Below are 13,619 nucleotides of genomic sequence, written 5' to 3' on the forward strand. Positions count from 1 at the left end.
CTTTTAGACCATAATGTGTCATTGATTTAAGTTAATCTGAAGTAGCACAGCCTCATTATTATTTATTAACCTACCAACCTTTTAATCAGTAGACCTTGAGAGCTTTCCCTGTTAAGCAGTCTTTTCAAAGTAGACAAGCTATTCACAACTTTTGGTACCCAATTCAGCCTTTGAATTTCACTGTATGCATACTTTGAATTACTCATACTAAAAGGAATATAAAACCTCATGTTGTTAGTTGGGGCATGGTAGGGGACTTCAAAATACATTGCATTTCAAATAATCCCATATCAAATTAACAAGATTTTACTTATTTGAAAACTTGAATTTACCATATAAATTACATATAATATATAAATAAATAAATATATATATATATATATTTTTATATTTATTGGTTCCACTGAAGTGGATATGGGTGGTAGCCAAAGGGTTAAGAAACAACCATATATAAATATACACTATACCTTTGGTAAATAACTTGATAATCCCTGAAATAATGCCAACAAGACTATATATATTTAACGAAAAATATCACTTTTTTCTCCTGTTCATAAAATATAAACTTCTCAATATTTGCTGACTAAATAAGTTAAAAAAAAAAATCACATGGTGAATATAGACTTTATATTAACCACATTTTAAAATAATATAGTATTTAAATGTTGAAACCGGTAGTGATGGAGGTCAAATACCTTCGGTATATGTGATGTACAGAGTCTCTTCACAAGATATATCTGGTATAATAAAAACTATGAATAACTGCCTAAATCCACATGCCACACAATTAAATGGCTCTGATCATTTTTAAAAAGCCCTGTTTTTCTCTTTTCTTCTGCATTTACTGCTAAGGTATCACAGTCTTCCTCTCCATCACCTGAAATCAAATAGGTCCACTTATATATTCAAAAAAATATATTAAATATAGACAGCAGATATGTATATATAAACTTTGTATGCATTAACAAGAAAATTATCATATAACATCAATCATTGTGATATACCTGGTACTTTTCTATGAATTAGCTTTCTTAAGTGAGCTGCCTGAATGTGTAAATATCCTGTGGTCCGTCTTTGATAGGGATTGGCCCTGTGATGTGATTTTCTTGTTGAAATTTAGAAGTTTTTGTAAAAATGAAAAGTTTCTATATAAATGTTTTTAAATATTAATTTTTCTATCCTGATTTTATTGGCCCAGCATTAGAGTAAAATTTCTTCAAAAATCAAAATAAAATTAAAAAAAAAAAAAAAAAAATTTAAAAAGAAAATCATAATTACTTTCCTTCTGAAGCAAGAACTTTAATTTATTAATTTCATATTCAATTTCATGTAGATCCGAATTCCAGACAATTTCTTTAATTTTATCTTTAGTAAGCCATATTCAAACAATGCAGATAGCAGCAAACAGATAGCAAGCTTTTATAAGTCTTCATGCTGCAATTATCAAACTGTCGAAAATTGTCTAGAAACAGATAAAATGTGGAACCACATACATGATAAAATTCAAGATATACATTTACATTTGAAATATACCTGAAATGATAGAGAAATGTAAATCTACCCATTACATGTGTAGAATGAGTGGAATGGTTTGTCCACATTTCATTAAAAAGAAGTGCTTCTTGAAAATGAGTTCCCAAAGAACCAATGTGCCTCTTCTGGAGGGAGGGGTACACTCCACACTTCAGGAACCTCTGGATAAGAGCAACAGCCCCAGTTTTGTATGTATCTATGAGCAAAATGTTTGTTACAGAATATATCAATTCATATTGTGGAGACTTTTAATCATGAGTTTGCATCAGTATTGTACTCACATTTTAAATAAAAATCACAACTTCATTAATGTGTAGGTTAGGATATAGCCCCAGTTTTTAATGTAGCTAGGAGCAAAAAAAATATAATTTTTTTGGCATCTTATTAAGAAACAATACATTACGTAATCTCTAATCATTCCACTTTAACCTTCTGGTTTCTAGAAGATTAACTGTCTGGCAAGGCAAAGAAGGTTTGTGTGTACTCTTTTTAGATTTATTGGTGGTATTACATAACATAAATAATTTGTATTCGATATGGCAGCAGTGGAATTAGATTTATTCATTATTCATTCCCCTCCCCACTCTAGTTGCAATCAATAAGTCTAGAACCAAGGAGTTCTGCAGATTCCTTTGATAAATTTAAATCTTTTATCAGATCATTGAGTTCATGTTGTGAAAACAGCTGATGGCTGGACTCAACGTCTCCAAGCATGTAGACTTCAGTTTTGCCTTTAGAACCTTCACTTTCAGCGCTCTCTGCTACTACTTTCTCCAATATAAATGGAGGGCATGGAATCAACAGGTAATCTCCATGTGGGACTGGTCTAATGGCAGATGGAATATTAGGATACACAATGTCCTTCTTACTATTTGTATCCCTCTACATTAAGTAAGGAAAATAACAGTCATCACAATGGTTTATACTCTCGCTGACTGATTAGTCAGCGAGGGTAGCCTGTGCGGATGTAGCTTTTTGCCGCTCCTGGAACAAAGAGGTTTTTTCTGATTTATTTTCTGTTTTATTAGCTTAAATTGGCATATTAACTTATTTTCTAGAGTAGCTTTATATTCCTATTTATGATAGCTTTATATTCCTATTTACGATACTTAGTTTAAAGTAACTTAGATAGAGATTTTGTAGGTATTACTTAGTATCGGTAAGGGTATCAAATCCACGTGTTTACCGTTCGTAAATTGCCGCCATTGTACGCGATACAAAATATCTCGAATTAGATAGCATAAGCTTAATATAGTATAGTACAGTAATACCCCGACTTACGCTACCCCGACTTACGCGAACTCGGAGTTACGCGGTTCTTGATTTTTTCGTTTGGCAACGCTGCCGCCCACTATCTTCAAGGTCGTTTTTCATATGTTATCGATATACGGTGCGACGGCGGAGAATGAGAGCGAAAGATGAACAAAATTCAACTTTGCTGCTTTTATGTTTTTTATATCAGTGAAGGGGAAACACATTTCACCATAATAACGTAAAAACCAACACAATTCCAGCTATGGGTATAATCGCAAATGCAATTAGATCGAGTTTACTACCAGTTTATAACAGATTTCACTAGCAGAAACGCAACTGGATTTTTATTGTTTTATGGTAGTAACCCCTAGAAATGTGAGGTGTTAATAGTGTATCTCTGCTTTTATGGTGTTGTTTATTCAGTTGCTACATGTGCGCAGCTTTGTTTATGCGTATCAAGCGTGCCTCCTCGTTTTGTAATTGTGCTTTATTCCCTAAAAATGAGTAAAATACTTAATTAAAAGGTGTGAAAAGGAAGCGTCCTGGTGAAGACACTGCAGATTCAGAGAGAAAAAGAAAAGCAATTATCGATAAACAGAGGCGGACTGGATCAAAAATTCTTACCCGGGAAAATTTATAGTGGCCTCATACTATGGTTTATGGCCAAAATCACACCGGCGCACCGGGGTTTCCCCGGTAAGGCTTATGGCCAGTCCGCCTCTGTCGATAGAGAAAAAAATATGAAATTGTGAAACGCTTTGAGCAAAATGAAAGACCATGTGATATTGCACGTGCTACAGGCGTAAATGAGGCAACGGCGAAAAGCATATGACAATTGCAAACTTGAATTGAAAAGTTATTGAATTGCAAACTTAGCTCAATTGAAAAGGGCTTAAAAATTTTAGAAAACATAGACTCCAACGAAGAACGCGTTATAGCTACAAAGCAAGGAATAAAAAAATTATTAGCTTGCTACGAAGAAATTCTGCGTGAAAAAAAGAAGGCGCTGTGTCGTCAGACGAATTTGTTAGATTTTATGAAGCCATCGACATCGAAATAACTTTTTTACGTAAGTCATTTGTTTTTTTAATACATATTTTGTATTAATATGTATAAAGAACTGCAATTTTATTAATATTTTTCTTCTAAACTAGTGTTTTTGTTAGTCCTTGGTCCCAATTAAGCAAAATTTATATGTATTTATATGCAAAGTTGTACCCCGACTTACGCGAATTCGACTTACGCGATTTTCGTCGGACCCACCTGTCGCGTAACTTCGGGGTATTACTGTATAGTACAGTACATATTGTCAATTTATTATTTTATTCATTTATTGTCAATTTATTATTTTATTCATTTATTGTCAATCTATTAATCTTGTTGAACTTCATTGTCAATTAAATTGTACTTTTAACTATACATATGACTTAGGTAACGTAACATAAATAATTAATACTTAACTCGATACGGAAGTTATATAAAGGAATTTCGTAGATAACACTCGATACTGAAATAAATATAGCGTTATAACTGTGTTGGGATACAAGATTAGGATTTTAATTTTGTACTGAAATTGAAATTTTATTGAAATTAAATCAAAATCATGACTCAGACCAGAGCGGCAAAGCAAGAGGCTCAAGCTAATGGGAGTGCTGTGGCTCAGGGGAGAACTGAGGAGGGCAGTTGCCCTCTGAATCACAGCCTTTTAAAATGCACTACTTGCTTGATGTTTGTGGAGAAGTTGGGTACGGGACATGATACTGCCATGGGGGATGTCTTTGTGTGTGTGTGCGATGCAAGGAGTGTAAGGAAATCAGGCAACAACTCAGCGTTGTTATGGGCCTATATGAGAGCTTGAAGGACAGGGTGGATGCACTCGAAGGATTAAAAGTGAGGGGGCCCATCAAGCTCTCAGCTGCCCACACCAATGCCAGAGCTTGCACTTGGTCATCACGCAACACCGCGGCAGCCCCCAAGGCAGAATGCGCTGGACCCAAGGAACTAGTACTTGTTGGTGACTCTATTGTCAGGGAAATGGGAAACATACTTTGTAAAAAGAATAGGGGGAACAGAACCAGGGTATGTCTGCCAGGGGCAAAGGTTGATGATGTTGTAGAGTGGATATCATCTTTTAAGAGCACAAAAGGTGATATAGTTGTACATGTTGGCACTAATGATATTAAAAGTAGGAGACCGGCGGAATTACTTAACAAGTACAGGTCACGGGTGAAAAAAAGCCGTGAATTAGGGTTGAATTTAAAAGTGTCTGCAATTCTGCCCAGACACGATAGGAGGGAGTATATGATGAGAGCCCTGTCAATCAATTCGGCCCTGGAAAGATTGTGCAAGGCTCAAGGGGTAGAATTTTTTTCAGCCTGGTCTGTACTTGTTAACAGGAGAGACTGCTTCTACAGGGATGGGATACACTTAAATAGAAAGGGTGCAAGAATGTTTGCTGATGCTATCAAGGCAGTGTTAGGTGGGTCGGAAAACTGCTAGATTGGGGGGATACAAGGACTAATAGATTAACAGTAGCCACTGGCAGAGGTGAAAGTGATTCTTGCACTGCTTCTATTGGAATGAGTAGCAGTCTGGAAAATAAGACGCAGGATATTTCAGAGACTGCTGGGAATCACTGGGATACAAGTAAACACATGGGCTGTGTTACGGTAGCTAAGAAAAAAACAGGTGCATGTATACTTGCGTGAACACCAATGCTAGGAGTTTAGTAAATAAATTTGATGAATTTGAGGTATTACTCAAAACATCAAAGGCAGATATTGTTGGGATATCAGAGACGTGGTGTCACACAGATATAAGGAATGCAGAACTGGAATTTGGGGAGTACAACGTCTACAGAAAGGATAGACAGGATAGGAAGGGAGGAGGGGTTATGCTATTAGTTAAGAAATACATAAAATCCAAGGAAGTGAAGCCAGTCGACATTGCTGGACAGTGCAGTGCCGAGTCAGTTTGGTGTGACATAAGCATTGGGAGATCAGAATTGAGAGTAGGAGTGTGCTATAGGCCTAATGACTCTGATGAGTATAATAAGAAACTGTGCAGGGAAATAGAGTGGGCCAGTAAATCAGAGAGTCTTATAATGGGGGATTTTAATTTCCCAGATATTGATTGGAATTTGGGGGCTGGTCACTCAAACACTAGCAAGGCTTTTGTGGATTTATTGGATAATTGTTTTCTACATCAGCATGTTCTGGAGGAAACTAGAGGGAGTAATACTCTTGATATGATTATCAGTAGTGATTCTTCATGCATTAAGAATCTGCAGATAAATGAACCACTAGGTGGCACTGATCATAGTGTGCTGAAGTGGGATTTACTCAAAGAGGTAACTACCATTAGGGGTAAAGGGAAGGGTTATTGCTTTCGCAAAGGCGACTACAATGGACTGAGGCAGTATTTAAATTCTATACAGTGGGACCAACTGATGATGTTACCAACAGCAAATTCAAAATGGGAAGCATTCAAAGAACTTATCTTGGAAGCTACTAGGCTTTATATACCAACTAAGAAATATTGTTCAAGGTTTAGGCCTAAATGGATGTCAGATGAACTAATGAGACATATGGCAGAGAAGAAAAATGCATGGGATACATATAAATTAACACGTGACACAGAAGCCTATGACAGATATAAGTTGATCTGTAACCAAGTTACAAAGGAGGTTAAGGCAGGCGAAGGCAGATTATGAGAAATCTTTGGCAAGGGATGCAAAGAAAAACAGCAAGGAGTTCTTTACTTATGTAAACTCTAGAAGGAAGGGGATAAATCAGATTGGTCCACTTGATATCGATGGTTCAACTGTTCATGATCCTGCTCAGGTAGCTAACAAACTAAATGAATATTTTGCATCTACATTCACACATGAGGAGTTATTCAGGAAGGGGAATGCCAGAATTGAAGTAAACACTGGCAGTGAGCTAGATGATCTTGTAATAATTGAGAGTAAAGTGAAGGAGAAATTGTTGAAGATAAATACAAGAAAGGCACCTGGGGTGGATGGGATCTATCCAGTTATATTAAAGGAGGCAGCAAAGGAAGTAAGCAATCCGTTAGCCATTATTATGAGAGCTTCGTTGGACTCAGGGGAGGTACCCACAGACTGGAGATGTGCAAATGTAACCCCAATTCACAAAGGAGGATCAAAGGCTGACACAAGTAATTATAGACCTGTGAGTTTAACTTCTGTTCCAGGGAAAATTAATGGAAGCACTGGTTAAAGAAGCAATGCAGGATCATCTTGACAAGAATTCAGTTATATCTCAGACACAGCATGGTTTTGTTAAGGGAAGGTCTTGTCTGACCAATTTGATTGGATACTATGATGTAGTCACAAAAGAATTGGATGCAGGGAATAACTTTGATATTATATATTTGGATCTTAGAAAGGCTTTTGATACTGCTGCACATGGAAGACTGCTGCACAAATTGGAGCAGAGTGGCATTGATGGCAAATTGTTGCTATGGATAAAAGGATGGTTGAGTGGCAGAAGACAGAGAGGTAATTAATGGACACTGCTCATCGTGGACTAATGTTATTAGTGGAGTCCCCCAGGGTTCAGTGTTGGGCCATTGTTGTTTTCTGTATTTATAAATAATATTGATGATGGTATATCAAGCTTAATGTCCAAGTTTGCAGACGATACAAATGTTGGCAGGGTTGTTAAGGATGCTACTGATGCTATGCTGCTGCAACAGGATCTGGAAAGATTGAGCAGATGGGCTGAGAGGTGACAAATGAAGTTTAACATTGACAAATGTAAAGTACTACATATGGGAAACAGCAACCCCAGAGCAACGTATCAACTCTGTGGTATTACACTGACAGTGGTAGAGAATGAAAAGGACTTGGGGGTAATTGTGCAGGCAGATATGAAGTTCTCTGAGCAGTGCAGATGGGCTGCAAGAGTAGCTCATGGTGTCTTATCAATGATATACAGGAATTTTTCTAGCAGGGATAGAGAGGTGATTATTCCCTTGTATAAGGCAATGGTCAGGCCGCACCTTGAGTACTGTATACAGGTCTGGAAGCCTCATTTCAAGAAGGATGTAGAGCTGCTGGAATGAGTACAGAGAAGGGCAACAAGGTTAGTGAATGGAATGAAGGGTTGTTCTTACGAAGAAAGGCTTAAGTTTTGCAAATTACAGTGTCTGGAGACTAGGCACCTGCAATGTGATCTGATTGAGGTGTACAAAGTCTTGAATGGTTTCAGCATGCTCAATGCTGATGGGATACTGCCTCTTGCTCAGAATAATCACCTGAGAGGGCATAAATTCAAATTGAGGAAAGACAGATGTAGGATAAATGTGCGGAAATTTGCCTTTAGCCAGCGGGTAGTTGGTTGGTGGAACAGACTTCCATCCCTTGTTGTGGAAGTTTATAGCCTAAATAAATTTAAGGCTCAGCTGGACAGGTATTTCGAACGAACGGAGGGGTGAAGTGGAAGGGTTTTTTTTTTTTTTTTTTTTTTGGCTGATGCTGCATAAGCTTGCTTTCTTGCATCATATGCCTCTACTAATGCTAATGACAATTTAGATAACCAGCTTTAAGAGTATTTGGCAAGTTTGGTGCATTAATGAGTATTATGCTGCGTGTTGGAATGAGATTGCCATCCTTACAAGTCAGAATTCTTTTGGCCTGAATGACCTTTTGATTTTGCATTTCTTTCACAAGCTCCTCTTCCGTTACATTCAACAGATCCCACTCAGAGATAACACCTTTAGAACTATTAGGGTTGTGTGGGAGAGATTTTAATGGGAATTCCCCCAAAAGTTGTAATCATTAACAACAATTCTGAGTATCTGGACTGTGTCATTTCGACAAGTAAATCCCCTGATTGTAATCCCTTCACCATTTTAGGAGATCCAGCAGCATTTTCAAGAAATCTCTGTATCATAAATGGTGAGAATTTGCTCACTGGTTGACTATTTAAGGAATGAATGATAAGGAAAGTTGGATACTCCGGTTGGTGATTGTCTTTTTTTTCCCCACTTATGATGCTCATTACATTCATCAGAGTTATACCAATCAGTGGTATTTGAGCTGAGAGGCTCTAATGCTGGATAATTTTCTATATCCATGTTGGCTCCTTTTCGCACTGGGGGATTTGCTTTTCCACCCAGGTTACCGGCCCATACATGGGGAGGCAGGAGCAGTGCCGCTTGTGGCCAAGCATAGAGAAACTTTAAAAATGCTTGGGGCTTCACCGGTGAAGATAGTGGAGTCCTTCGAGATGTGGGTACATAGAAGAATGCTGAGGATCCCCTGGACAAAGCGGATGACAAATGACCACGTGCTACAAATTATAGGACACAATTGGCAAATGACGAGCATTGACGATGGGACTGGGGTTCAAAGAATTTGTCAGATGGGCCGAAGATAGAAAGGAGTTAAAAAAAAAAAAAAAAAGTGATTGCCGTTCTCTGAACTCAGAGATGGCACTGAAAGAAGAAGGATGTACACATTTCCCCTTCCCTTTCTCAATGGAGCTTCTCATAGAAGAATATAATCCCATTTCTCAACATCGGTACTTGTATTCAGCCGCTGGTTCCACAAATCAGTATCACTGGGATCCAATGCTTGCAGTATAAGTTCCAGACTAACACTAAAGGAATCTGGCATATCTGCTGTTATTCAAAAGCAAAATTAGCGATTTCATAATTATAGATGGAGAACTTACAGTTCCTCAGTCTGATGGTTCTTACACGGAACAACAGACTGGCACAATGCATTCAATGCAAACTTTTATACTGTTGTGCTGATGTATTAACAGCATTGAAAGAGCAAATTTTATAAAAATATATTTGAAATCAGTTGTAGTGAAAATGATATCTTTGTCCATACTTGAGGGGTTTTCCCCCCCACAGTCTGTCTATGAGTACCAATACTAATGTGAAAATCACAAGCACACACACATAAAAGTATAAAACTAGCAGTATTCAATGCAAAATCAATGAATAGTTACACCCACATTAAATTTTTGATAATAATAATTAGCTAATTAGCAGATCTGATCTGTGATTTACAAAAAATAAAAAATTTAAAAAAAAAGTAAAAATAATATGATTATCTTTGATAACATTACCTTAAAATATTGTAAAATATTTTAAGATAACAATATAGCATGAGAAGATAATATTATTGTAAAAACAACATTATCTTCTTATATCAGCAACATATAAAAAAAAAATATATATATATATACCAATATTAACGTTACAAGTTAACTACAAATCTGTTTATACTGCACATACCTATACGAAAATCTATATAACCCTCGCCTCCTGAGAGCACATACATGTATTTTTGTTTCTGACATGTGTCTGATGGCAGTGCTTCCTGTTTCTGTTTAATGGTGTCTTTATCCATTTTCTCGAGTGTGGACTTATCCCCTTCACCTGTGAGAAAAAATATATACAAATAAACCTTGTTTAAAAAAAATTAATATGCCAGCTTTATGTGCATATTATGTTAATTTTATGATTTCATTACTAAAACAATTTTGTTGTAGTAATATAATAGTGTTCATTGCTGCATAATTTAAATCCAAATTAATGGGAATAAATGTACAAAGAAAACAAACAATATATTTAAGTTAACACAGTTAAGTGTTATTAACTTAAGTTAATAATTAATAACACAGGCTCAATTCTATATTACTGCAAGCCAGAGATTTGTGAACATTGCTTTTACACAACCATTACTGACACTGAATTAACAATGTATGATTTGTCAAATAACTATTACAAAGCAAAAATGTACTTCACAAGATGATCTAGGCTCTCACAATTTAATAAAATAAAAACAATCTTCAGAGGATCTTCCCTCATGTTCAAAAACCAGTATTTTTTTTTTGACAAACATGCCACACCATATTTCCATTAAAAAACAGAAAAAGAAAAAATATTAAAAAATGTAATTATAGCAGTGTAATATTAAAATACATAACATCACAAATAATAAAAATATAAAATACACTTTACGCATACATTAAAACTCTTTTCAGAACTATTTAAAAATTAAATGAACAATAAAATTAAATAAATTTTTGAAGTACATACTATCTTTTTAAAATGCATAAACTTAGTACAAGCTCTATTTAGTATTATAATTAGCCAAAACGTGCAAAGGAGCCAGATCGTTTTGTTGCACTAGCAAAAAAAAAGATCTCACAGATACTAATCTGGCAGGTCTCTAAATTCCTTTATGCTAGTAGCTTCAACCACCCATTGTGGCAATTATTCCAGTGATTAACAAATTTTTATTTATTTATTTATACAGGTAGTTCCCGACCTTACAAGTTAATCCGTTCCTAGAGCACGCTCGTAAAGTGGGAATTTATTACCCATTAACATAATGTAAAAAATAGGGATTACGTAAGCATTAGCAAGGGCACATGATGCAAGAAACCAAGCTTATATAGCATCAGCCAAAATAAAAAAAAAAAACAAACCCACAGACCTACGTAAGCATTAGCAAGGGCACATGATGCAAGAAATCAAGCTTATATAGCATCAGCCAAAATAAAAAAAACAAACAAACCCACAGACCTCCTCATTTCACCCATCCACTCACTCCAAATGTTTACCAGTTCTGCCTTGAATCTGTTTAAGCTATCAACTTCCACAATGACAGATGGAAGTCTATTCCAGCAATCAACCACCCGCTGACTAAGGCAAACTTCCACACATCTATCCTACAACTGTCTTTCCTCAATTTGAATTGCCTTGCTCAGAATAATCGCCTGAGAGGGCGATTATTCTGAGCAAGAGGGGAATCCCATCAGCACTGAGCATGCTCAAACCATTCAAGGCTTTATACACCTCAATCAGATCACCTCGCAGGTGCTTAGTCTCTAGACACTGCAATTTGTAAAACTTAAGCCTTTCTTCATAAGAGCAACCCTTTGTTCCATTCACTAATCTTGTTGCCCTTCTCTGTACTCGTTCCAACAGCTCTACATCCTTAAAATGAGGCCTCCAGACCTGTATGCAGTACTAAAGGTGTAGCCTGACCATTGCCTTATACAAGGGGATAATCACCTCCTTATTCCTGCTAGGAAAAAAAATTCCTGTATATCATTGACAAGACACCACTCTTGCAGACCATCTGCACTGCTCAGAGGCGCCTCCGTAGCCAGGTGGGCAGGAGCAGCAGTGCGTAGCACACGCTTCTTGATCAGACCGGGGTTCGAGCCTGTGACTACCAAATACGGAAAGGTCAGGGAATGACCACCGCATATCCCCGGAGCAATATGGCCTTAGTTGCTAATGCTCCTAAAAACCAAAATAACAAACAAGCACTGCTCAGAAAACTTTATATCTACCTGCACAATTACCCCCCAGGTTCTTTTCACTCTCTACCACTGTCAGTGTACTACTACACAGTTGATACGTTACACTGGGGTTACTGCTTCCATATACAATACTTTACATTTGTCAATGTTAAACTTCAGTTGCCACCTCCCAGTCCATCTGCTCAACTTTTCTAGATCCTGTTCCAGCAGCGTACTGTAATTAGTGTCATTAATAACCCTGCCGACCTTTGTATCATCTGCAAACTTGGACAATAAGACTGATATACCATCATCAATATCATTGATGAATACAGAAAACAAAAATGGACCCAACACTGAACCCTGGGGGACTCCACTAATAACACTAGTCCTCGAAGACCAGTGTGCATTGACACTGCTCTTCACCAGAAGGTTTTGTAATAACTGAAAGCAAAGTGGAGGAGAAATTGTTGAAGTTAAACATAAGAAAAGCACCTGGGGTGGATGGGATCTATCCAGTTATATTAAAGGAGATGGCAAAGCAACTAAGCAAACCCTTAGCCATAATTATGAGAGCATCCTTGGACTCAGGGGAAGTTCCCACGGACTGGAGATGTGCAAATGTATCCCCAATTCACAAAGGGGGGATCGAAGGGTGACACGAGTAATTACAGACCAGTTAGTTTAACTTCTGTTCCAGGTAAAATAATGGAGTCACTGGTTAAAGATGCATTGCAGGATCATCTAGACAAGACTGCAGCAATAATTCAGACACAGCATGGGTTTGTTAAGGGGAAAGTCTTGTCTGACAAATTTGATAGGATATTATGATGTGGTTACAAAGAAATGGATGCAAAAAATAATTTTGATATCATATATTTGGATTTCAGGAAAGCTTTTGCCACTGTTGCGCATGGAAGACTATTGTACAAATTGGAGCAGAATGGTATTAAGGGTAAGTTGCTACAATGGATAAAAGGATGTTTAAGTGGGAGAAGACAGAGAGTGGTAATCAATGGGTGCTGCTCTTCATGGACTAATGTTATTAGTGGAGTCCCACAGGGTTCGGTGTTAGGTACACTGTTGTTTTGTATATTTATCAATGATATTGATGAAGGTATATCAGGCTTAATGTCGAAGTTTGCAGATGATACAAAGGTTGGCAGGATTGTTAATGACAGTAATGGCAGTGTGCTACTGCAACAGGATCTAGATAATTTGAGCAGATGGGCTAAGAAGTGGCAACTGAATTTAACCTCGACAAATGCAAAGTACTGCATATGGGTAGAAGTAACCCCAGAGAAATGTACGAACTGTGTGGTACTACACTTAAGGTGGTAGAAAATGAAAAAGACCTGGGAGTAATTGTGCAGTCAGATATGAAGTTTTCTGAGCAATGCAGACAGGCTGCTAGGGCAGGTCATGGGGTTTTGTCAATGATATATAAGAATTTTGCTAGCAGGGAGAAGGAGGTGATTGTCCCTCTGTATAAGGCAATGGTCAGGCCTCGCCTTGAGTACTGCGTACAGGTCTGGA

At 37.2% G+C, this 13,619-nt stretch overlaps 1 protein-coding gene across 1 annotated transcript in view; it reads right to left on the reverse strand.

Annotated features, from left to right (window-relative positions):
- Positions 1 to 552: 552 nt before the first annotated feature.
- Positions 553 to 13,619, reverse strand: part of LOC150078024 (C-Jun-amino-terminal kinase-interacting protein 4-like) — a 518,865-nt gene continuing 505,798 nt past the window's right edge. Inside the window, exons 27-28 of the mRNA XM_090385183.1 lie at positions 10,063 to 10,206; positions 553 to 877 (exon numbers count right to left, since the gene is read on the reverse strand). Coding sequence (XP_090241309.1) covers positions 753 to 877; positions 10,063 to 10,206 — 269 coding nt within the window. The 3' untranslated portion in view covers positions 553 to 752. The remainder of the gene's footprint in view (positions 878 to 10,062; positions 10,207 to 13,619) is intronic.

This window comes from Mastigoproctus giganteus, chromosome 11 (assembly GCF_048544385.1).
Source record: "Mastigoproctus giganteus isolate SK-2022 chromosome 11, ASM4854438v1, whole genome shotgun sequence".
In the NCBI taxonomy this organism is placed as follows: Eukaryota; Metazoa; Arthropoda; class Arachnida; order Uropygi; family Thelyphonidae; genus Mastigoproctus; species Mastigoproctus giganteus.